Source organism: Vidua macroura, chromosome 2, assembly GCF_024509145.1.
Source record: "Vidua macroura isolate BioBank_ID:100142 chromosome 2, ASM2450914v1, whole genome shotgun sequence".
In the NCBI taxonomy this organism is placed as follows: Eukaryota; Metazoa; Chordata; class Aves; order Passeriformes; family Viduidae; genus Vidua; species Vidua macroura.
Window position 1 is genome coordinate 97,688,663 of NC_071572.1, and position 22,133 is coordinate 97,710,795.

Consider the following 22,133-nt stretch of genomic DNA (forward strand, 5'->3'; position numbering starts at 1 on the left):
GGTGGGGGTTTAAAATGCCATTCACTACTTTGAGATTCTCAGGCTGCTGTAGAGCTCAGTGTTGACATCCTACAGAAGCTGTGCATCACCAGCCACCTCCTGTGTCACTGAAGGTTTGATGCATCAGCTCACTGGAGACACTGTCTCTCCCTTGCCTTAGTGGCTTGTACCCTTCAGAGCCAGTGTTGGGCATTCTTGCCAGTACTTTCTAGTTCTGGTAGCAATTGATTTGTTCTGGTTCTTGGTTGAACTAGAATGGTTTTTTTTCCAGTATTGGTGTCCTTGTGCTGAAAAAAATTGTGTTTGTATTTGTTACTTTTTAGCTTTTTTGGACCCAGCCATGGGTCTACCAACCATGCTAGGAAAGTGGATCAGAATCATCATTAAAATCCTTACCTATGCTTTTCTATGTTTCTTTTCACTCTGTGCTTATAAATCAAATGTATAGGAATTCAGGATTCTGCTTGTGTTACTCGTTGTCTAGTTCTAAGAACAGTCCATTACAGATGACCATTTTACAGATTATTATAAATCCAGGAGAAAATAATGAATGAAAATAATTGTCAGAACAACAGAAACTGTTCCAGTGAAACTGGGAGTAAAGTTCAGAGTACCTAATGGACTGGAGTGGATGGACTGCTCTTTCAGTCCCCTCAGTATGGGAGTCATTTAATATCATGAATCCATTGGTGAGGCATTTTAACAAGTGTGTTAGACCAACTGATGTCAGCATGTTTTATTGGACCACCTGTTAAATTAGGAGAGTGGGAATTTTCAAGCCCACATATCCTTCCTCTGTTTTCACTAGTGTTCCAGAACAATTATTAAAGGAAAGAATAATTGCAAACATTTAATAAAATGGAATGACAATTATCATAAGGGCACTAATGAAGATTGTGCCAAACTCCAGTCATCTGTTGTCTGAGCTATTAGAAGACTATTAGTAGAGTATCCCAAATTAAGTTTTGGGATTATTATTCCTTAATGCTGTTCTTTTTAGAGTAGATGTATGCTAATTAAATGCTGTGATTGCATTATCTTTTAAGTTTGTCAGTGAGAGAGATATTAAAACGTTGCATGGGAATAATTGTAAACTTGTCCTTCATAATTTGATTCCTGCCAGAACGAAACCTATTAGGTTTCTGGGAAATCAGATGTGGGGCAGATTGAATAAGACTGATTATTATTGTTGTGTTCTGAATGCTATTGTGCTTTTAAATGGATCCATGAGAACAAAGCAAAACCTAGTTATCTTTTCTTCCAAGACCAGCTTGATAGCTGAAAAGAAAAGCATGCCATTAGGCATTCTACTTTGTTGACCTCTGCAGGATCCTAATAGGACCAGAAAATCTTAAAACAGCTTCTCTGATAAGACATGCACTCAGGTTTCTTGGAGTGCTGGTGAATATTGTCTCAGCTGAGGAAAATGGACTCTGCAGTTGATGCTGCTCAGTGTAAACTTACAGCATGAAAAATTCATAAGATTTTTACAAGGTTCCACTCTGTAGTACTTTGGATCCAGCCTCTGACGGTGGGTTTTTTTTAAAGGGCTGTATTTAAAGCTGATTAGGCTCTTATAAAAGCCACTAACCTCCCATTTGAGACTTGTAAGTAGGGCTTTCTCCATGGAGTTCTGTGTTTTAAATTACCATTTTGTTTTATTTGGTAGTAGTGTCACAGAATTAAAGAATGGATGAGTTCAGCAGGAAACTAGAAACCATCTAGTCCAAATGTCTTGCTCCTGACGCAAAGTGTCAGCTAGAGCAGGTTGCCCAGGACTTGCTCTAGCTGAAGTTTTAATATCACAAAGGATAGACTCTAAAACCTCATTGTGCAGCTGTCTCCAGTGCTTGACTAACCTCACAGTAAAAATTTTGTTTCTTGTGTCTTAATCTGTGTCCATTGCCTCTTGACCTGTTACTGGACACCACTGAGAAGCGTCTGGCTCCATCTTGATCCCTCACTTCACATATTTATACATATTTATAATATCCCCCCTGAGCCTTCTCTTCTCCAGGCAGAACACAGCCTCTCCTTGTGTAGGAGGTATTCCATTCCCTTCATGAACATTGTACCTGTTGACTTTCTAATGTTAAAGTACCGCAATATATAAAGTTCTGATCGACTGTGCAGTATTTTCAGAAGACAATTTACCCTTTCTTAAAATGTAACCTTTTCTGTAAATGACAAAGCGAAACAATTAACATATGTGCACACTTCTCGATTGCTGATGCTGCCTTTTCTTTTTTCTGTATTTTCCTTTGCTGTTTGTAAAATTCTATAAGACTTGCTCTCATAGATAGAGAAACCTGCTCTGTTATATATTTGGAGGAAGATTACTGGCTTGGTATCTGTTCCCCACTAATTAATATGCAGAAAAGAAGATACAAATTTTTGTACTAAAGCTTATGTGCAACTTTTAGTACCCATTTCAGAATTCATTTCAGTTTTGTGTATTGGATTTTAAAAATGGATAATTTCTTGGGGTTTTTGAAAGGCTGAAGAGCTGTTTGGCATAATTTCTGTATGACTGAACTAATAGTTAAAACAAATTAGAGACTTAATACTGTGTTAGAGTATGTTTTAATGCAGTTGAACTCTCTACTGCAGAACTTCCCTAATCATGTTCTAGTTAGCCGCTGTCTAGCTTGCATCTGAAAGAGGTACTTCAAAAGTAGAACTCAGCATGTATTTGAAACCTATTTTTCTGGAAATAGGATAAATTATAATGATCTCTTAGTGCATGTAAAACATTCAGGGTATCGATTCTTTTTTTATTGGAATAGTGATTAGTGCTCATGAGTTGGAGTTCATAGGTTCCTGTATAAATTTGAAGTGTCTGTTTTTAAATTTTCTTTTTTGATTTTGAAAAAAAAAGCCCTCACTTTGTATTACTGTATTCTTGTGTTAAAAGTTAGAATTTTCAAAATTAATATAACACTACTTTGATTTTCTTTCCACTTACTGATACTATTGTCTCTATTGCAGTAGTCAGGAATTTCAGGGTAACCCAAATAAAATCTAGTTATCTAAATCTTTTTTTTCTTGCCATATTTTCTTCTTTCATTATGTTGTTCCTTGTTCTTACCTAGAAGACAGTGGACTATAAAGGAACAGGCAGGTGAAAGATGAAGCTAATCTAAGAGGTTCTGAGCACTAGCTACCTCAGGAGACAAAAATTCTGTGCAAAGCAGCCTGAAATTATAATTGCCATGATCTATGTGTGTGTTGGAAGTGAAAACTCCATCAAACTCTAGTCTAAAAGTAACGCCAAAATATCTGAACATGGTTCAGTTCAAGTCTGAGAATGGTGTGTTCAGGACACAGTCAATAACCCTAATATAACAAGAAGAAACAAGAAGGAAGTCATTCAGTGCTGTAAATTTCAGTAAATTTTACTGCTGATCAGCACTGAGTAAGTGCCTCTCTTTGAATTACTGCTGCTTTATTGCTAGAATATTTGTTTCATGCTTTCAAGACCACTTGGGCTGCACAACTATTCTTTGAACCTACTACATTTATTTTTCCATTAGTTTTTTCAGTTCAGTATACTTTCTTTTGGAAAGTGAGAAGAACATTTTATATTCAGAAGGATGAAAAAAGTTTTTGTTAAATCTGTCACTGGTAACTGTGTGGGGACATGTATGGTATCTCAAATGTTTCAGAGCATAAAATCAGAGTGGCCTGGTTTCAAAGAGAGAGATTTTTTTTTTCTTTCTTTCTTTGTTCATCAGGTATAGATTCATTTCTAGAAGGCTCTGTAATGTTCAGCTCTGAAGATGTTTGCTGCGCTCTCCTTGGTTTCTTTGGCCATCAGCCTCTTCCCCTTGGATATTTTTCCTTTTTTTAACTTTAAGATTCAGGCATCCATATTACTATGCCATTCATCAGTATTTCTCATTTGGGAAGGTATAGAACATGTTGCCTATGACTTGGAACCATTCAAAGCTGGCTGCCTTTTCTTTAGAGCTGGAGTCTTAGGAGTACTACAGAAGTGCATGCTGCACTGCTCTGCTGTGCCCATGTGACTGATTCACATGGGCAAGTCCCATCCAAACTTACTTCTCCCTATCTCCTTCTGGAGAGATTATGCCTTTAAGTCTTGATTTACTCTGTATTGCTGCGGGTCTCCTTATTCCAACTCCCAGCCGCATCTGAGTTTGCCCTTGCATGGGCAGAACAGAGGAAGGTGGGAAGTGGATTGTTGGCAAAATGAAATGAGGTGATAGAAAGGGTTTGGAGGCAGCAGGAAGCCAGTTTGAGGAGCATTGGAGACAAAAAGATGCAGCTATGTTTGGAGTGGAACCTAAGAAATGTGTTGCAAAAAAGAGGTGCTAGATTTTCTAGAAATGTTTTGTTAAGTGTTTAATGAGTATTTGCTTGTTTCAAAGAAAGGGCTAAAGTATTTGAGCCTGGGTTAAAAATAACATAGAGTTTCAGTCCATTTCAGGGGGCCCAATTTTCATAATTTGACTTGGAAAGTATATTTTTTTCTCAAATATACACAAACTTTCCTTCTTTATTTTTTAAACATCTGCATTGCCTGCTTCTTACCTTTGCATAAGCCAGCATATCAGTTTGTGTAGTCTCATTGCAGTTCATGTAGGTGTACTTGAGTTAGCTTGTGTGCAGTTCATTTGTGTACTGGCAGTTTAAGGTACGAGCTTGCTGGGGATGGAGACTGTTGCATTTGTGACTGCAGCTCGCATACTCAGCATCACAGGAGCTGTGCAGTCTTGTCGAGAACTGCTGCAGCATGGCTCTCATCTCCCAGAGCTCTGCCTGCACTAGATTCTGAAGTGTTTGCAGGAGGTCCTGATCAAAGTGAACTCAATGGTGCCAACAAGGTGGCTACTCTTTGGCACCTAATGTAGTAAATGTATTTTTATTCACTGCCAAAACCAGTAGAGTTTGAGTTTCTCCAAATGGTAAAGTAGGTATAGTCTGAAGGAAATGAGAAATTCAGTGTTGCTCGTTTGGCACTGAATGAGGTGGTTATGCTGAAAGTTGCAGGCAGTTACTGTCTGAAATGTGCTAGATTTGTCCATTGTCAAATTAAAGTTCTCTATATGCCTGTATGTAATTTTGTTAATAGCTCATTGCATTTGTGCTGACAGACTGGATGGTATTTGCTGTAAATGAGATTAATAAAAGTCCCCACAAACAGATAATCTTGTTCTTCAGGTTGAGCTTCCACCTCCTGATCTTGGCCCAAGCTCTGCTCTAAATCAGACACTTAACTTGCTACGGGAGGTTCTGGCATCTCATGACTCATCTGTTATTCCACTGGATGCCCGTCAGGCTGACTTTGTGCAGGTACAAGAATGTTTGACTGCTCTGTGTGTGTGAAGAGGAGGGAGAGGGGCAAAAAAAGAACGTGTAAGTTAGCTTCAGTGCACCAAGGTAGATGGAGCATTAATCTTTTTGTCTGGTCCCATTTTGGAGCTCTCTGTCAAACCAGGGTTTGTAATGTGCATAACAGGGTGACTAACAATATGGATAATTACAGTTGAGTATGGAGTGCTACTCTCAACACCGTATCTAAATTCAGTTATCCAATTACTACTCCATTAAGTAAATACACCCTCAAGATTGCACAATTACCAATTATCTAATCTGGGTTATTCTTCTTCCTGCTAGGCTGGAATCTGTTCTTGTCAGGTTTTTATGCTTTCCCCATCACTGTGGTAGGTGATCACCTGCTGACAAATCCAGTAGAAAACTGCTTTCACAGTTGGAAACTCTCATTCCTCTTTATTCTGCTTTGGGAATAAATATGTGATAGAGACAGAATGAGGTTAGAAGCCTCATGTGACATGATTTCCTCCCTCCCCTCCCTCTTTTCTGTATGTTTACTATTTTAGGTTCTGTCTTGTGTGCTAGATCCATTGTTACAGATGTGTACTATGTCTGCTAGTAATTTGGGCACAGCTGATATGGCAACCTACATGGTAAATTCACTTTACATGATGAGGACTACTCTGGCTCTCTTTGAATTCACTGACAAACGTCTAGAAATGTTGCAGTTTCAGGTAAGCTTTAGCACCCCCAAAAGAAAATGAACTTATTACTGATTTTTGTGCACTGTAAGTTGTGCTGTGAAAATATTTATCTTAAAATCAACCCAAAGCCAACATTATCAAAATCAGGGAAATGGGATAAGAGGGCTTCTTATCAGGGACCATGAGCAGATAGCATCTTTCATTTTAAACAGACCAAAAATTGTTAAAAGATTTGGGTTTGTTTGGTTTAGTTGCAGATAAACCCAGACCAGTGAGTATTTTCATTATCCTAATCATTCTAATATTTATCTGCAAACTGTATGAAAAGAAGCAAATGGAAGTTAAAAGCTCAGCCAAATGGCTGACTGTATTCCATCATATATTTAGTACATCATCTACAGTTAGATCATCATCTATTTTGTACTAGAATATTGGGTAGCTGAAGTTACTTGCTTCAGTCCTGCTTTCTGCCTCTCTTTTCTCATTAGTTTGGTTTCCCCTCACATCCCGGGATAATAGTTCATAAGTGGTACAATTTTGAAGTGGAAGCCAAAATTTAGAAACTGTTGACTTACAAAAACTTGGCCACGGCCCATTTATATTTTGCTACATGAATATGTCTGCAGTATATCTCAGAAGAGCCTTTGGAGCTGGGGGACTTGAAAAAAGTCACAAATTCTTATTTGAAGAGATCAGCAAGGATTGGCTGATCCTTGAGAGCCATTTTTCACTTTCTAATCCTAATCAGAATTTCTAGCACCTTTTAGCTCTGAAACAAACAGACAACCTCACCAAACTGTCTAGGTATTTCTAATTTCTTTTATCAGAGTTCCTTTCACAGTAAATGTTGCAATTGATGTATTCTTCAGAAAAGCAGTAGAGCTGAAGCTTACAGATTTAATACCATTTACTTTCTTCAAACATTTTACAAATACAGGAACAGACTGAAAAAAATCTTTAAGATTATACATAAGTAGGTTATTCAAGTGGAGTTAGAATGGCATATTTAATAGGAGAAACATTTTTTAAAGAAAAAGAATGCACTAAGACATTTAAAAACTACAAATTGAAATATTAAGATTTCCCTTCTGATTTAAAAAGGAAAGTGTGTTCTTCCAAACAATTTTAGGAAGTAAAAAGGTGAACTCTTTAAGTATCAGACAAAAGAGTCTTACATTTTACTAGAATTCAATATATTATATTTTTTTTTCTTTTCTTTAGGATTGGAAGAAAATTTTGTGGGGTAGTTATCTGTAAAAATGAAGTAATAATGTATATATACCCAAATGTCTTTCTGAGACTGCTCAAACTGAAAAATGATTGCTGTAACTGGGTTTAGGGATTAGGTTTTCCTGCAAAGTAAAGATTCTATTAAGAATGTAAAATACTCTTCCAAGTTTTTTCATATGAAGATAATTAAAACAAAGTAGATGTCTATTGTTCTTTCAGTTGACTTTTTTAAAATGTTTCATGTTTATCAGTATTGAATTTAAAATCAATTCTGAGTATAATTTAGTTTCAGTTCTTTTTCCTTATGAAAGACTGTCTCTTGCTTATTGTAAAATTGCCATGTTATCGTCCGTATTTTCAATAAGAGTGGAATGGTTTTTATCACATATTTCCAAGGAATTATAGCAAAATTAAATTATATAGGAATTTTTAAGATCAAGGCTGCAATCTTCATTTCTGGTGGTGTTGTATTTACAGATACAAAAATAATAGGTTCTTTTATTAGTCAGATATGAAAGAATTCTCTGCATTTTTATTATTGGTTGCTTGTAATATGAAAGATGTAAATGGATAAAATAATTATGCTGTATGTATTTGTAGCATTTCCTTGTTTGTTGATCACTCTCTTTATTTGTGTTTTCTTTTTTTTATTATTTGTGTTTCTAGATGTTTTAACCCCAGAACTTGTTACATTTAATATTCTCGTACACTCTTTATAAATACCTTATGCTTAACATTTCAGATTGAAGCTCATTTAGATACACTCATAAATGAGCAAGCTTCCTATGTGCTAACGAGAGCTGGTCTGAGTTACATTTATAACGCTCTGCAGCAACACAAACCGGAGCAGGTGAGCTTACAGAATTTACATGATGAGGGGGTACCACACACTGGCCAGCTAGTAGAATTTTGGCACTAATGTTTTTGCAAATTGACCTTCCTCTGAAAGCAAAGGTTCAGTAATGTTGGTTTTTCACGTGGGACCAGGACTATCAGACACTGGCACCTTGCAGCTACAGCTTTTTTTACTGTGTACTCAGCAAGCCTAGCAGGGTTGGTGTGCAACAGTCCTGTCTGGTACACACTGGCTCTGAGTACCAGCACTCCCATGGCACCTAGGACATGTTAGACTTGCTTTGTATGTAAGCAGCATTCAGCTTCTTCATTGCCTCCTATAGCACCACGCATGGAGTCCATAGATAGCTGCATGCCTTTGGTGATTGCTGCTTTTTTTCTTCTGTGGAAAGCTGGCAGATGAGTTTAGTAGTAGTTTGAAATAGTTTCTTCTTTCGCCCTTATTTGTTGCTGTAGCTATTCTAGAACCAAGACAGTGAGATTCTCAAAGTGAAAACTTGAGATTTCTTAGAGGAGCTGAAAACTGGAATTCAGAGCTCACGCTCTCCCTTTCTTGTGAAGCACAGTTGCAGTGTGGTAGGTGTTAATACAGCCCTTCTTCCCTTCAGCTGTGCTTATGTCCTTTTGTGATCTTTTGTAGAAGTGAAAAACAGTGTTTTCTGGAGAAAGCAGAACTCTGTTGGAGAGCTTTATGTTGTTTCTTCAGCTAATAATTTTGCATAAAGTGCCTAAACTAAACAGATTTTTATGTATAAAGATGAATAAATAAATGTGTGAATGATCTGATTAATAACTCCGTTTTCTATTCACAAGCCTAGCTCCTGTTTTAAAACCAATTTCAAGTTGACTAGGGCAGGTTGTTAAAGGGATGTAGCAATTTTCATTTCTATCTGTACAGCTGCCTGGCTGCAAGGGTGATGTTGTCACAGAATGTGCTAGGGGCTTAAGCAGCATTTGTGCATTGTACTGCCCTACCAACACAGAAGGTTTACTGGGAAGCAGGTCTGAATTCTTCATGGTCCAAGAACAGATAGAGCAAGGTTGTTGTCTCTTATGTCCGGATTACCAAGGGGATGTAGCTGGTTTGCAGTTCAGTTTTTATTCTAGACCATGTGGAACTCTATTTTTGGCTTTATTTAATGGTGAAGAAGGAAGAAAAGGTTTTGAAAGGACATATTAAGAGTTCCGTATTCTCAGCTTTTGATTTAAGGGAGTGGTAGAATACAAATGAGCTGTTAACAGCATTTCAGTACTGAAATGGTGATAGTTTCCAAACATTTAAGATCCTGTAGCAGGACCAAAAGAAAAATAAACTACTGAACCAATTGTAGATTTATGATTTATCTTTTTCTATATGCTAGGATGACCATTTTTATCCCCTTGTTTACTTATTGATTCTTAGGGTCCTCTTTCAAATTTGTCAAGTATGGATTCTGTGTCCCTGAAGGTTGCAATGGTAAGCATTTATACCTTTCATATTATGGTGGTGATGCTGTGACATGGTAAAGAATACTGTTAATTATGTGATTAGAAGATATTCATCTGTAGTAGAAGATATTCATCTAATCAGTCCTACACTTTAAGAATAGCTGAATTCCATATCTGGGAATACTTTCTTCATTTGTAGTAATTTGACCACTTGAAGTAATAAATACATAAATTATTTCTGAAGGGCTAGTAGTAGAATATTATTTTCTAAGCCTTGAGATGCAGATCTTTACTTACAAGAATGCTGTCCCATGAGTCATCTTAAATTGCTAAAAGCAAATACTTAGCTCTAATTAGTTTTAATCACCAAAGTTTCTTTTTTTTTGCCTCTATGCTTTGAAATATAGGTTCTGCTATAATTTATAATCTTAGTCCTAAGGCTTTGATTTTATGCAAATAGTTCAGCTTTACTCAGAACTTAGATTCTGGGTATATGTCACAGTTATGGGTTTTTTAAGTTGAAAGCTACAATATATTTTAAAGCAAATTATCAGCTGATATTTTTTCTTAGAGTGTGTGAAGGCTATTTTGCATAGAGATAGCAATGCCACAGTTCAGTAGGCAATAATGTATAATCTCTCACTCTTCTTGCTTAGCCAAGTTTAGCTTTAATCTAAAAGTTTAACTCAAAAGGCCTGCTCATACAGCACTGTATGTACACACCCATGGAGAAAAAAAGGGGATTTAAAAAGGTTTTTTAAAAACTTGTGTGTTGAATGCATCCCAATGTGTAACCCATTTTTTTCTGCTCAGGATTTAAACCAGCAATTCCCAAGCTGGTTGGATGAACAGAGCTCTGACACAGAGCACTCAGTGGTTTACTCAGATCAGCATGCATTCTCATTAAAACTTAGGAATTTTGCATTTAAATTATCTTCTATTTATCATAGTCTTGTAGACTCACAACAAATTTAAAGGCTGCAGCTTGGAGACCTTCTCTTTAAGTTATACATAAGTAACACTGTTATCTGTAGTGCTATTTAATAATTTCCCTTGAATAGTTAAGAATCCAGCTGTTTTATTTTTTTCATTACTTAGCATCTTGTTCTGTGAACACACTTTAACCAGAATGGAACCAAGTATGCTGAAATCAAACCTACATAAATCCCATCTATCAGCCTAATCTATTGGCTTCTCAGGGTTTAAACCAGGGGGGAGTACTTGCAGCCAGATACACTGCCTCCCATTTATGCTTGAAAGTTTTCCAGGTTCCAGCCTTTTAAGTTGTTCATATGTGCTTGCAAATGAGATGGTTAAGTCCATACCCTTCTCAGCAAAAGCTCCCTTGCTTTCCAAGGACAGAAAACCCCCAAAACTTAATTTGTAAGAACTTTGACTTTGTTACTCATTTTTGTCTATGTTTTAAATAATGGATCAATGGGGATTTTAAGATTTACTAGCTTGAGAATATTAATTCAGTGAATGAATGAACAGGAAGGTTGCCATCACTAGATAAACTTACTTAGGGCCTTGTCTTAGTGAGTAATTCCAAGGATGGAGATTATACAGGTTTTTTGTATAATCTGTTCAGCATTTGATGACATTCCTGATAAAAATTTTTCCTCTCACTGTCTAATTAAAATGCTTCTTAGTGTAATATGTGTTCAGTATTCCTTGTGTTTTCACCTGTAAGAAGACTTGGTGTCATATTCTCAGTAGTCACCCATTTGACCACACAGTCACAGAATGGTTTGGATTGGAACAGACCTTAAGGACCATCTTCTTCCTACCTTCCTGCCATGGGCCAGGAGTACTTTCCACTAGACCAGGTTGCTCAAAATCCCATCCAGCCTGGCCATGAACACTGCCAGGAATGAGGCAGCCACAATTTTTCTGATTGACTTTTGAAGACAGGAGTAATGTTTTTTCTTAGAATCAAAGCACTGCTCTTCTTATCACTATATTCTGTGAGAAAGAGAAGTAGGCTTAGAAGCAGTTCAAGAAGCCTGAAGTGAAGGATTTGCTCTTTAGTTTTTCCAACATAAGCAGTGACTCCCTGCCAAAAAGTAAAAAGAAACATGCAAAAAGAATCAAGCAACATGTCTAATTTGGACAGAATAGATAGTAGATAGCTCTGAAGCTGTCTTGTATTCCCTCTGCATCGAATAGACTTGGTGTGATCTTCAGTGTTGTGTAAGTACCTGCACCAGATGCATAGGAAGCTTAGATGGATAATTATAGAAGCTGAATTCTCATTATTTGCCCTCCACTCATATTCCTTAGAGTCAGAAACAAAATTTTGGTGGCAGAAGTACTGAAGTCAATAATTTGTTTTGGGCAATTAAGTTATGTCTTTTAATGTAATCAGATATGTTTTCAGAAATTGTGGCTTTACCTATTTTTTGTGTGATAGCAAGGCATTAATATGTTGGTCTCATATTCTCTTCTTGAAGGCTCAGTTTGATCGCTATCTGTCTGCTCCAGATAGTCTGTTAATGTCCCAGCTGAATTTCCTTCTGAGTGCCACTGTGAAGTAAGTACCTCGCCTCTGAATTTCTATTATGCCTGAATAATGATCACAGAGATGAATTTGATTAGGTTTTAGTGAATCATGATGAGAATTCAAGTTATTAGTGGTGGTGATATTTGCAGTGTCCTTCAGGTCACAATTCAGTTGTGTTCTGACTCTCCTCTTTTTGAACAAGCAATGAGGAGTATCTAATTCTGTAACTTTCTGAAGTAATTACCTTTGATTTAAGAGACACTATCAAGGTGAATTACATTGTGAAAGTATTCTGCTGTGTCAGTAGTTTTTTGTCAATTTAGTTGTAAATTGGTTTAGAACTATTTTGTAAGCTTTCCAAAGACAGGTGAAATATATAATTCTCCAAGTTTTCTTTTATCCCCACTGCTTTGTCAGTTCTAGAATTTTCACCTTTGTTGTCTTCTGCTGTAGAATATTGGCATTCTGTCTCATTCAATATTTTGCTGAGATTATTTTACTTTTCACCTAATGTATTTTTTTTTAGAGATTTCTTCTTTGAAGTATGGAAGTAAGAACTTTATTATTTATATCTTGCCTTGTTTTTTGAATATAACTGAACCCCAAGGCTAGGGAAAGTGCCATGAATTTCTTTCCAATTAAATGCGAACCACATGAAGACTTTCTGTAGTACTTAAACTCAGAGAATTATATGTTGCACTGATCAAAACTTTCTTTGACATTATTTTTCACACTTTTGTGAAGAATGCAGGTAACTGAATATACCAGAAACCGAGACAAGTACATCACATTCTACATAATGCAACAGTATTTGGAGTTTCATTACTGGTGTTTGTCCTCAGTGGGGTTGTAGAGCATCTTGCAATTAAAAAATTGTGTCAAGGAAAAAATAATTATTGTTGGGAATTGAATAGAACAGTTTGTTCGGAAGGGACCTACAATGATCAGCTAGTCCAGCTCCCAGGTTGTTGTGCTGCATTGCTCAGGTTGTCCTCATCCAAAGACTTCCAGTGTCACACCATACAGGTGGAGCATGGCTGGGCTCAGGGAATGCTGATATTTTTCAGATGGCATTGGGTGACTCTGCCAGATTTACCATTCCCATAGCTCAGCTGGCAGAGCTGATCCTGTTGTGGGAGAGCTCTACTCTCTGTACAGATGAAACAGGCTAGCTTGACCAGTAATGTCATTGAAACATCACAACTTCTGCTTCTCAGTGTCAGGGCATTAAACCTGTATTTTAGCTCTTGATGTATTTTCTTAAATGTAGGTCTATTTAAAAATCATAATGACAGTAAATGTATTTTGAAAGCCTCAACTTTTCATTGCTAACACAGAGGCAATTTTAAGACTTTATGCTACCATAATGACTGGCGCAGTGAAATTACTTGAACTTAATCAATCCTTCTGTCAGATGAACCAAGATAAACTGGTTATGTAGGCACTCTTAGCCTTACCCCATTGATAAGCTTTTTAAACCTCTCAGCACATGTTAAGCTGAATTCATGTCATCTTTTAGCAGTGGACAGTTAAGAGGGAAGGTGTGTAAGGGTGATTGCTATAGCTGCTTCAACTCAGCTAACATGCAGAAGTTTATTAACCTACTATAATCAGTGTTATAGGTCAGGTTCTGCTCAGAATGAAAACAAAATAAATCAGTTAGCCCATTAGCCTTCAGGCAATTAGCTTTAAACGCAAGCAATCCTTCTGAAATTAAAATACCCATTTACAGAGATGCTTGTAGAATCACTGTCTGGATAGTCAATATTTTTGATAGTAAATAAACCTTGAAAATTCTGGATGTTCTCAAAATTCAAACAAAACATTTAACCAGTGCTATAATTTTAATCCCTGGCTATAGTAGTTGGATTTTTCAATTTTGAAGACATTTTTCTGGAGATCAGATAATTGAGAGCCCTAACCTATGAGGTCTTTGGTTCTCAGAATCAGACCACATGCTTTGATGAGGGAGCAGCGTAATATATACTCATGGGCAATATCATTTAAGCTTTGCAGCTGTGAATCCTTCCAACACTACCAGTGCATGCTCTTGTCTTTCAAATTCCTTCACTCATTTAAAAAGCCTTAAGCTATATATTCATATGGTTGTTGGTCTTGAAAAGCTCTTTTCATTTGTGTTGGATCACAGAAACTGAATGCTGAAATTACTATTTTTAGCAAGTGCTGCCATTTGTGTTAGTAATAAATGTATCATGTTGTTATGGCAACTGAAATCCTAATGTACTGATTAATGGCACTGACATTATTTGATTGAACAACATGTGATTCTGTTCCATTCTCTGAATATTTTAACAAACTTTTTTTATTTATTCATTTGGTGCATCCATTCTACATAAATTCAGTGTATGAAATGCATGCTTTCATAAAGGATTGTCATGTTACAATACCTTAGTGATCCCAAGCTGAGGTCAGAGACAGTTGTCTTACCTGAACACCCTGAATATATTTCCCTTGTAATAGGTTTGGATTTGCTATTATAAGTGCAGTATTTTTTTCAGGTATTCTAATAACCTAGTAGTACTGGCAGTTGATGCTGTATATAAAAAACCTGGATACTGTGTGTCAGAATAAAATGCGGGTTTGGTCTTCTAATCTGCTTTCTCATAGCTTCTGTTCCTTAATGTTTCCTGTGAAGACTAAGATTTTTATACTTGATCTTTGAAATTTTTTTAACTTGTAAATTCCCAACAGTCTGTGAATTCAGCCCTGATTTTAGTGGATGCAGTTTTGTTGTCTTTGTTTCTCTGCTTCATATTACAGCAGGGCTGAATGTGGATTTGTTGTTACCTTGGTTTCTTCAGCTTCCGCTGGAGTTCCCGTTGCATGGCGTTGGCTGTAAACTAGTTGCAACTGCTGTTCCTAATAGATAAAAATTCATCTGCTACTGTAAGCACCATCACCATGATGATTAAAGTAAACTGATTCAATGGGCAGTGTAAATTAAAATTATTAGGTTGTCTTTAAAAAATACTAAACTTTCCAGTTAAATTTAGCATTCAGTCTCTGCATTGTTACTCATTTATCTTCAGAAAAAATAATAGGACACAGACTTCATATCATTGTTGGTAAAAGGTTGTGTTTTAAATCTCTGACCACTATCACTAGTTTTTTGTCAGATTATGGAATCATTATGGTATCTTGCTGTCAAGATAAAGCAAATAGAATATATTAGCTACTAGATAGAAAAAAGTATGTATTTACAAACACAATAAGAAGCCACTGAGGGTAGAAGATAGATCACTAAGTTTATCAGTCTTTTAAAAGATACAGGCGAGTGCAGGTAGGAAACTTATGTCTGCTAATCAAATGCTTCTATTAGCTTTTGCTTGACTGTAGAAATAAAGAAGCGCCTGTCTTGGTTATCAGGTCATATATGTGAGTTTATCTGTGTATGATACAACGAGAGAAAAAGCCTTCTTTTTTTAATTTTTAATGTTTATTTATAATGTATATCTTTAATTCCTTATTTGTAATACAGTTATATTCCCTACAAGTTACATATTGTGTTATTTTGTTTTGGTTTTTAGAGAGCAGATAATAAAACAGTCAACAGAACTCGTCTGCAGAGCTTACAGTGAGTTATATGCAGCTGTGATGGATCCTTCAAATGAATATAAGGATCCAGAAACCATCCTACACAGATCTCCTCATCAAGTTCAGGCACTCCTTTCATAGTCTTGCGTCCCCCAGATTAATCAGAATCCATAATGCTGTATTTCTTGAGTATTTGCATTGAATTATTTTTCTGCTTTGAATTCGGTTGTGTAACTGTATAGTTAAAATATGTAGGAATGCAGTTTTCTTTAATTTGCTTGACAGAAGTCTAGTCTTTCCTGTGTCTTTGAATACTTTCAATAAGCCAGAAAATAGAATATTGATTGAAAATTATTTTAATGTATTTCTCTGATGGAAGTGGACCTTGACAATGTGCAATCTCTTTGAAAAAGGAGAAAAGCTTTTTTCCTTGCTGTACATAATCCTTTGAACTACAGGTTTAACCAGTGTCTGTTATGACCTCACAAATATTTTTATTTGCTCTATTGTCTGTTCTCTCACTCTTTTTCTCAGCCTGCCATCAGTAAACACCAATAACTGAAATCTTAATACAACTGATACACTTTCAATGACTCATGCATCACTTTGCAGCTCATAAATAATTTCAGAGTGTTTGATGCTCTTTTGCAAATCCTGTTGATTAAATCTTTGAGGCAAAATTTGTGTGGTTTTTTTGCAATCTATTATCTGGTGTTTTCTGTCAGGAAAAAAAATGTTTGAACTACATGCTTGTATATAACCTGTAAGTTAATGCTTTAAATTATTTTTATAATTCTGTTTTACTGGAAGGATTTTGGTTTAGTGCAATTGTTTTCAGTAAGAATCCTTGTATCAGTTAAAACATACTGATCTCCTAAGGCTGGGACCAGTAACAATGTAGGTTAGGAAAGTGGTTTGCACAACAGTATGGCCATTCCTCCCTCACATGTACATGATTTTTGTTTTGTTTGTTTTTATGTACAGAAAAAGTTCATCTGCTCTAGTACAAGTACTTACTCAGTTCATAATCCACCAAGAAATTTTCATGGTTTACATGACTTGGTGTTTAAGTGGGAGAACTGGGGTGTCTAGATGTCCCAGCTTAATGCATAGAAAGCCATAAGTGAAACTTTCATTTCTTTTCTCCTTTGGTGCAAGCTGAAGCTTCCCTCTGTAGAAGCCCTGATATTACAGAGTTATGATTTAGGGGACTTCTGCTTCCAGGAAAAGAGGAAAATAAGTAAGTAGGATATTTGTTCTCTGTTGGGTCTTGTGATAATTATCTGCAAATTCCTTAAACATAGTTAATTCTTTAAGAAAGTACTGTTAAGAAGAAACCTTCAGGAAACAAAAAGTTAGTAAAATGGATCTGTGACTAGGTTTTTTTGTTCATTTGTTTTTAAAGGATAATTTAAGCAAACATGTTTTGTTGGAAGCATTTAACTTTTTCTTCTCTTTGTTACTGTAGGAATGCCACAGAGTTGTTACAGTCACCTGAGTTTAGTCTCACAATATATGTGGCTTATTTTATGTACATCAAGGGGGAGAGGAGCAGTCATTCATATTGAATAACTTATTTTACTTTTATTAGTAGTAATAGTCCACATATAAAATACATACTTGATGGCAGCCAAGTCTGCAGCTTAACGTATGCTTGCAAAAGAGCAAGACATAAAGAACAGCAGCAATATATTCTAGCCGCTTGGAAAACTCGTTGCACAAAATGCATTCAGTGCGCTCAGAAAGCAGCTTCTGTGGTAATGCCACAATAAAGCAATAGCTCCTTTTCCAAATGGGAGTAATTTGTTGGTATAGAAAGTGTAAGTGTCCCTGGAGTTCTTGGGCCAGGCATAAATCTTTCTGTAAATATGAATGTTAGATTTATTCTGTTTAAAATCTCTAGACCTGTAAGACAAAAAATTCCAGAAGCTTAGAAAAGCTCTAATGGAAAATTACCAGGTAAGTCTCTTTCTATTACTCAGATTTTGCATTGCCATAGTATACCTTCAGGCGGCTGTTCATTGTTGTTTAATAATGTTAATACTGCGTAATATGCCAGTAATTATTATCTAATATATGAAAATTATATCAGTTGTGAAAGGACTATAAATTAGCTTGAGATGAGCATACTCATAAGAGTGAACTTTTTCCTTAAATAACGCTCAACCTCAGTCTCCAATAATCAGTAGCTTGCATGAAAATTAGTAAGAAGTTGCTTCCTATGTTTGATTCCTTGTAGAGACTTAATTATCATTTTGTCTTCTCTTGGTAAAAATGCAAAAGCTATAGAAGTTATAGTTTAGGAAAATTAAAGTCACTAGCTAATTTTGGTCTGTGTAATTAATGACCAATGGTCATGAATAAGAAAGGACATCAATAAAAATATTTGACTTACTGACACTTGTCTTCCATGTTGTTATTTTCTCTTCCTTGCCTTGCTATGAGTAGGAAGGAAAATGTGATTTGATTATGACCTGCCTTTTCCATCTCGGTATTTCTGACCCTTTTATTTTACAAATTCCCAGGATTTCCACACTAGGAACCTTGATGCTGCAGTCCCCTGATCGACTAGAGGATCCAATAGCATTTCAGTAAATGAAATGACTCTGGATGTCAGTAGCTGGCCCATTTTCAGACCAGTTACTGCAGCTCTGACTTGAGCATCCCATGCCTGAAGAGATGCTCCTGTGCTTGGGCTGAGTCAGTCAGCCCTTCTGCTCTTGGTCCTTATCACTTTTCCTGGAGGGACGTGGCTTTTCCTGGAGAGAGCGACTCCCCTCTCTGTGCTGGGCCGCAACTGGGGAAGGTGGGAAAAGAGAGGGGTTTGCACACTGCCCACGGTAGGCAGCACTCACTGCATGTGACATGCTGACAGCCCTGATCTGAGAACAGATGTGTTGTCTGGTACAAAGAGCACTTTCCTGGGAAGTGGGAGAGATGGGTTCTGGGCCAAAGGAGTTTGGAATCAACATATCCCATCTTCCTGGCAAGCACCCAGCCCTCTGACTGTTGTGTAGTATGAGATGGGGCAGGTCTGTTTCTTCTCTTTCGAGTTCAGCAGCTGTGCATAAATCAGTGTAAAATACAGGAGGCGGGAGATGGAATAAGCAAGGAGGAGTGTGGCCCTGTGGCATGTACATAAGGGGTCTCTTAGACCTCCAAGGTCTGGATCTTCCTCCATTTGTTACATCAGGACCTTATGTTTGATTCCAGTACATGAGTCCCTGAAATACAATCAGGTTCCCAGGACTTTTATCACCCACAGAGTATCCAGTAGGCAGCAAAATATGAAGTTGGGCTTGTGTTGGACCCAAGGTGGTTGATCTGTGCTGGTGGCAATTCCTATGTGTTCACTTCTACATGTACGGTTTCCTCCTTCCTGCTTTATAAATGTGCACACCACTGAGGAAATACAATATAAAAGTTGTTTTAATTACAGCAAGCAAGCAGCAGCCCAGCCATGGTGATTTTTTGTTTTCTATTACAGGAAAAGAGAAGCTTGCAGGGGTTTGGAAAGGTGACAGTCTATTTGTTTTGCAGCATTTCAGAGTGCTCCTCCCTGTTCACTAAGATTTATGACTCTAGCCCTGCATTTTGTCTGTTAGACTCAGCTGTAATTATTTTTATTAATGTTTTGAAATATGTGTTGAGGGAAAATGCTTTCAGAATTGCTAAACTTTTCCATTCGTTTAAAAAAATGTAACTGTTCTTTGATCCCTTTGCTTGCCTTGCTGAATCACTTTGTGGGCAACCCAGGGGGTGGGACACTTATAAAATTTTGAAAATTAAACAAAGAGGTTAGACATATTTCCGTGAGCAAAACACACCCTCCAGAAAGGAACACAGACATGGGTGTGGGTTTATTTGAAATCCACTGCCACCTGCTTCTGAGGGAAAATGTGGGAAAAGAGACATTTGCTTATGATGAGAACAGCCATCCAAAACGGCCTGGCTAGGGTTAGATGCTGCAAATGGATATTTAATTGATGTTATGTTTGAGAAGTTCAGAGGATTTTCAAAAATCATATAACTCAGCTCACACCTTGAATTTACTTGGTAAAGATTTCCAGAACTGCTCCATCTTTTCACTACCAGTCTTAAGAACTTCGCAAACTTTATTTCAAGCCAATCCAGCAACTGCAGCACAAATTCTAACCCTTGAATAATTAGAGTAAAATGAGATGCTTTGAGTCAGCCCATGCATACAAAGCAGTAGTTGAACACAGAGCAAATGTGTTTCTTGAAAGAATTTTTAAAAAATGGGAAATTAATATAATTTGAACTCAGATATTTGTCCTGAGAGGTAGGAGAGGCAATGCCATTCATGTGGCAGGGCAGATCTCTCTGGTAATCCACTACACAGTAGAAATCAGCTTCAGTTTTTCAGAATCAAACTCCTTGGAAGTTTTTAAAGGTGCTCATGTTCTGTGCTAAGCTGTTGTTTGCCCAGCAAGGTGTCCGAGTTGTGACCCAGTGGGGATGTCCATGCCTGGTGTACCCAAATGCTCAAAAGGTGGGTGAACCTCTTGGCACACAAAGATCCTTTTCCAATATTCTATCTCCATCCTTTAGTAAAGAGGCACTTTGTGCAGAGCTAATGCAGATCTGAACTAAACACAGGACATTGCTCCTGGCTTGGTCCTTGTCCAACTGTTTATCCACCCAGAGATGGTGCTGGTAGATCTCCAGCAATCTGCAGAATCCTCTGGTGCAAAACTAAGGAAAGGCAAAGCACAAAGGAACCCTTTACACCTGAAAATGCACACTTCTGTACAGTACTGTACATATCTTGTGTGCATTAAGGCCTAAATTAGGGTATGACCCACTCATGCTACAGTTGTCACACCAACTTTTCCAACCTACACTGGAAAGATGAACCACAAAGGCTTTGCTCTTAACAAAAGGAGTTTGTTTTGACTAGCTTGCTTTAGTAATAAGGAAGCCTTGATGGAACAAGATATGGCTGAAAGGTGTTTGATAGATTAATGCAGAGGAGCTGGCAGAAAAGAAAGAGACTGTTGCATGTTTCATATTCAGACAATGAAGCTTTCACTTGCTGCCTGGTTCACAGATGTGGCATTGTCAAATTGCAGGAAAATGCCTGGCACACTGTATCATTGACTATTTTAGGGAGGAAAAAAAATCAGAACACACTATTTATAGAAGCCACACAAATAAGTACTGAGTTCTTATCAGCCAAAGATAACATTAGTTGTGATTTATCAAAGTAATCTTTATTTTATGGAAAATGGATAATAGGGTGTAATTTAATCCTCTGTGAATGTAATGTATATTTCAAAGGGTTCTTTTTTGTCAATAAAACCATTTGTTGTACTTGTTAAACTAATTAGTCTGGTTGCTGTTTCTTAGGACAGGATAAAAGATGCCCATTAATAAAAAAGGGGAGGAAAAGATGGGTTTGAAAGTTTGTGAAAAAATTTGTACTCATTGCAAGCCAGTTTTCTGAACAAAACAGATTTTGCCTCTCAGTGCAAGCCTGTGTTAACTGAGTTTGTGCAGATTATACATTTTTCTTTTTTAATTAAAAAATAAACTATTACCCCAAAAAATTAATCTAATCTGTGCTTCACCTCCTCCAGGCATCAGGGTCTCCTCCAACTTTTTTGGCTACCAATGCTGGCACAAGCTACCAACAGCAGCGCTGAGCGCTAGCGGTGAGGGTGATGTTCCTGGCTGTTTCTCTCTCCTCTCTGCATTTTTTCCACCATGTGCAAACACATTCCAGGATTAACAGAGAAAGAGAAAAGGGAAGAAAATTGAGCTGAGTGCATCCTGTGCCAGTCCCTGGCCAGCCATGCACCTTTTGCTGGGTGAGGAAGAGTTTTGCAGGGGTAGAGCATGGGGCTGAAGCTCTGTTGAGTCTTGGCTCTGAGAGGGGTCCTGGCAGCAGTGCCAGACTGTAGAGGCAGGACATGAGATCATTCTTTGGATCTGCAGTTGACCTTAAAAGATCAGAAAGTCAGAAGTGGGTAAGAGTCAGAAGAGGAGATATATTTTATTATAATATTTTTTTCCTTTTTTCCTTGTGTTTTGGTGTCTTTGTTTGTAGCCTGGCAGCCTCATTAACTTTTAATAGGAATTTATGAATGATTTTCAGAGAAGGACTCTTAAAAGACTAGCTAAGCTCTTAAAGGTCTTCTGTCTTAGAAACGTCTCATAAAATGCTCCTTAGAAGGACCAAGTTATGGGGAAATTCTTAATGGTCTTTTCCTGGTTGTAGCAGATTTGCATGATCATCCCAGTTTCTTGATTCTCCTTGTACTCTCTGTTGTAGAAACTGTCCAAGTGCAACATTTCTAATTGTGAATTACTGCATCCAGTGGTTTCAAAGGACCTCAGATCTAGACACTGAGGTGAGAAGCCTTGGTCACACGTCCAGCTCCCAGGGCCCCACTGGGGAGATTGTAGAGCAGATCTGCCCTCTCCAGCCCTTCCCCACTTTGTTCTGAGGACACCTGCCTACTTCAGCAGGAAAGACTTGCCCCTGTACACAAAGCACAGTTCCTCTGCTGCCTCCGTTACCTCTGTCCTGAGTGGAA

General features: G+C 37.3%; 1 protein-coding gene across 2 annotated transcripts in view; it reads left to right on the plus strand.

The window, feature by feature from the left end:
- The window catches only part of COG6 (component of oligomeric golgi complex 6), a 55,240-nt gene extending 37,269 nt beyond the window's left edge, over positions 1 to 17,971 (plus strand). For both annotated transcript variants that reach the window (XM_053970931.1, XM_053970932.1), the window contains exons 14-19: positions 5,185 to 5,316; positions 5,865 to 6,032; positions 7,975 to 8,082; positions 9,490 to 9,543; positions 11,969 to 12,048; positions 15,567 to 17,971. In XM_053970931.1, the coding sequence (XP_053826906.1) occupies positions 5,185 to 5,316; positions 5,865 to 6,032; positions 7,975 to 8,082; positions 9,490 to 9,543; positions 11,969 to 12,048; positions 15,567 to 15,714 (690 nt within the window). In that variant the 3' untranslated portion in view covers positions 15,715 to 17,971. The remainder of the gene's footprint in view (positions 1 to 5,184; positions 5,317 to 5,864; positions 6,033 to 7,974; positions 8,083 to 9,489; positions 9,544 to 11,968; positions 12,049 to 15,566) is intronic.
- The last annotated feature ends 4,162 nt before the right edge of the window (positions 17,972 to 22,133 follow it).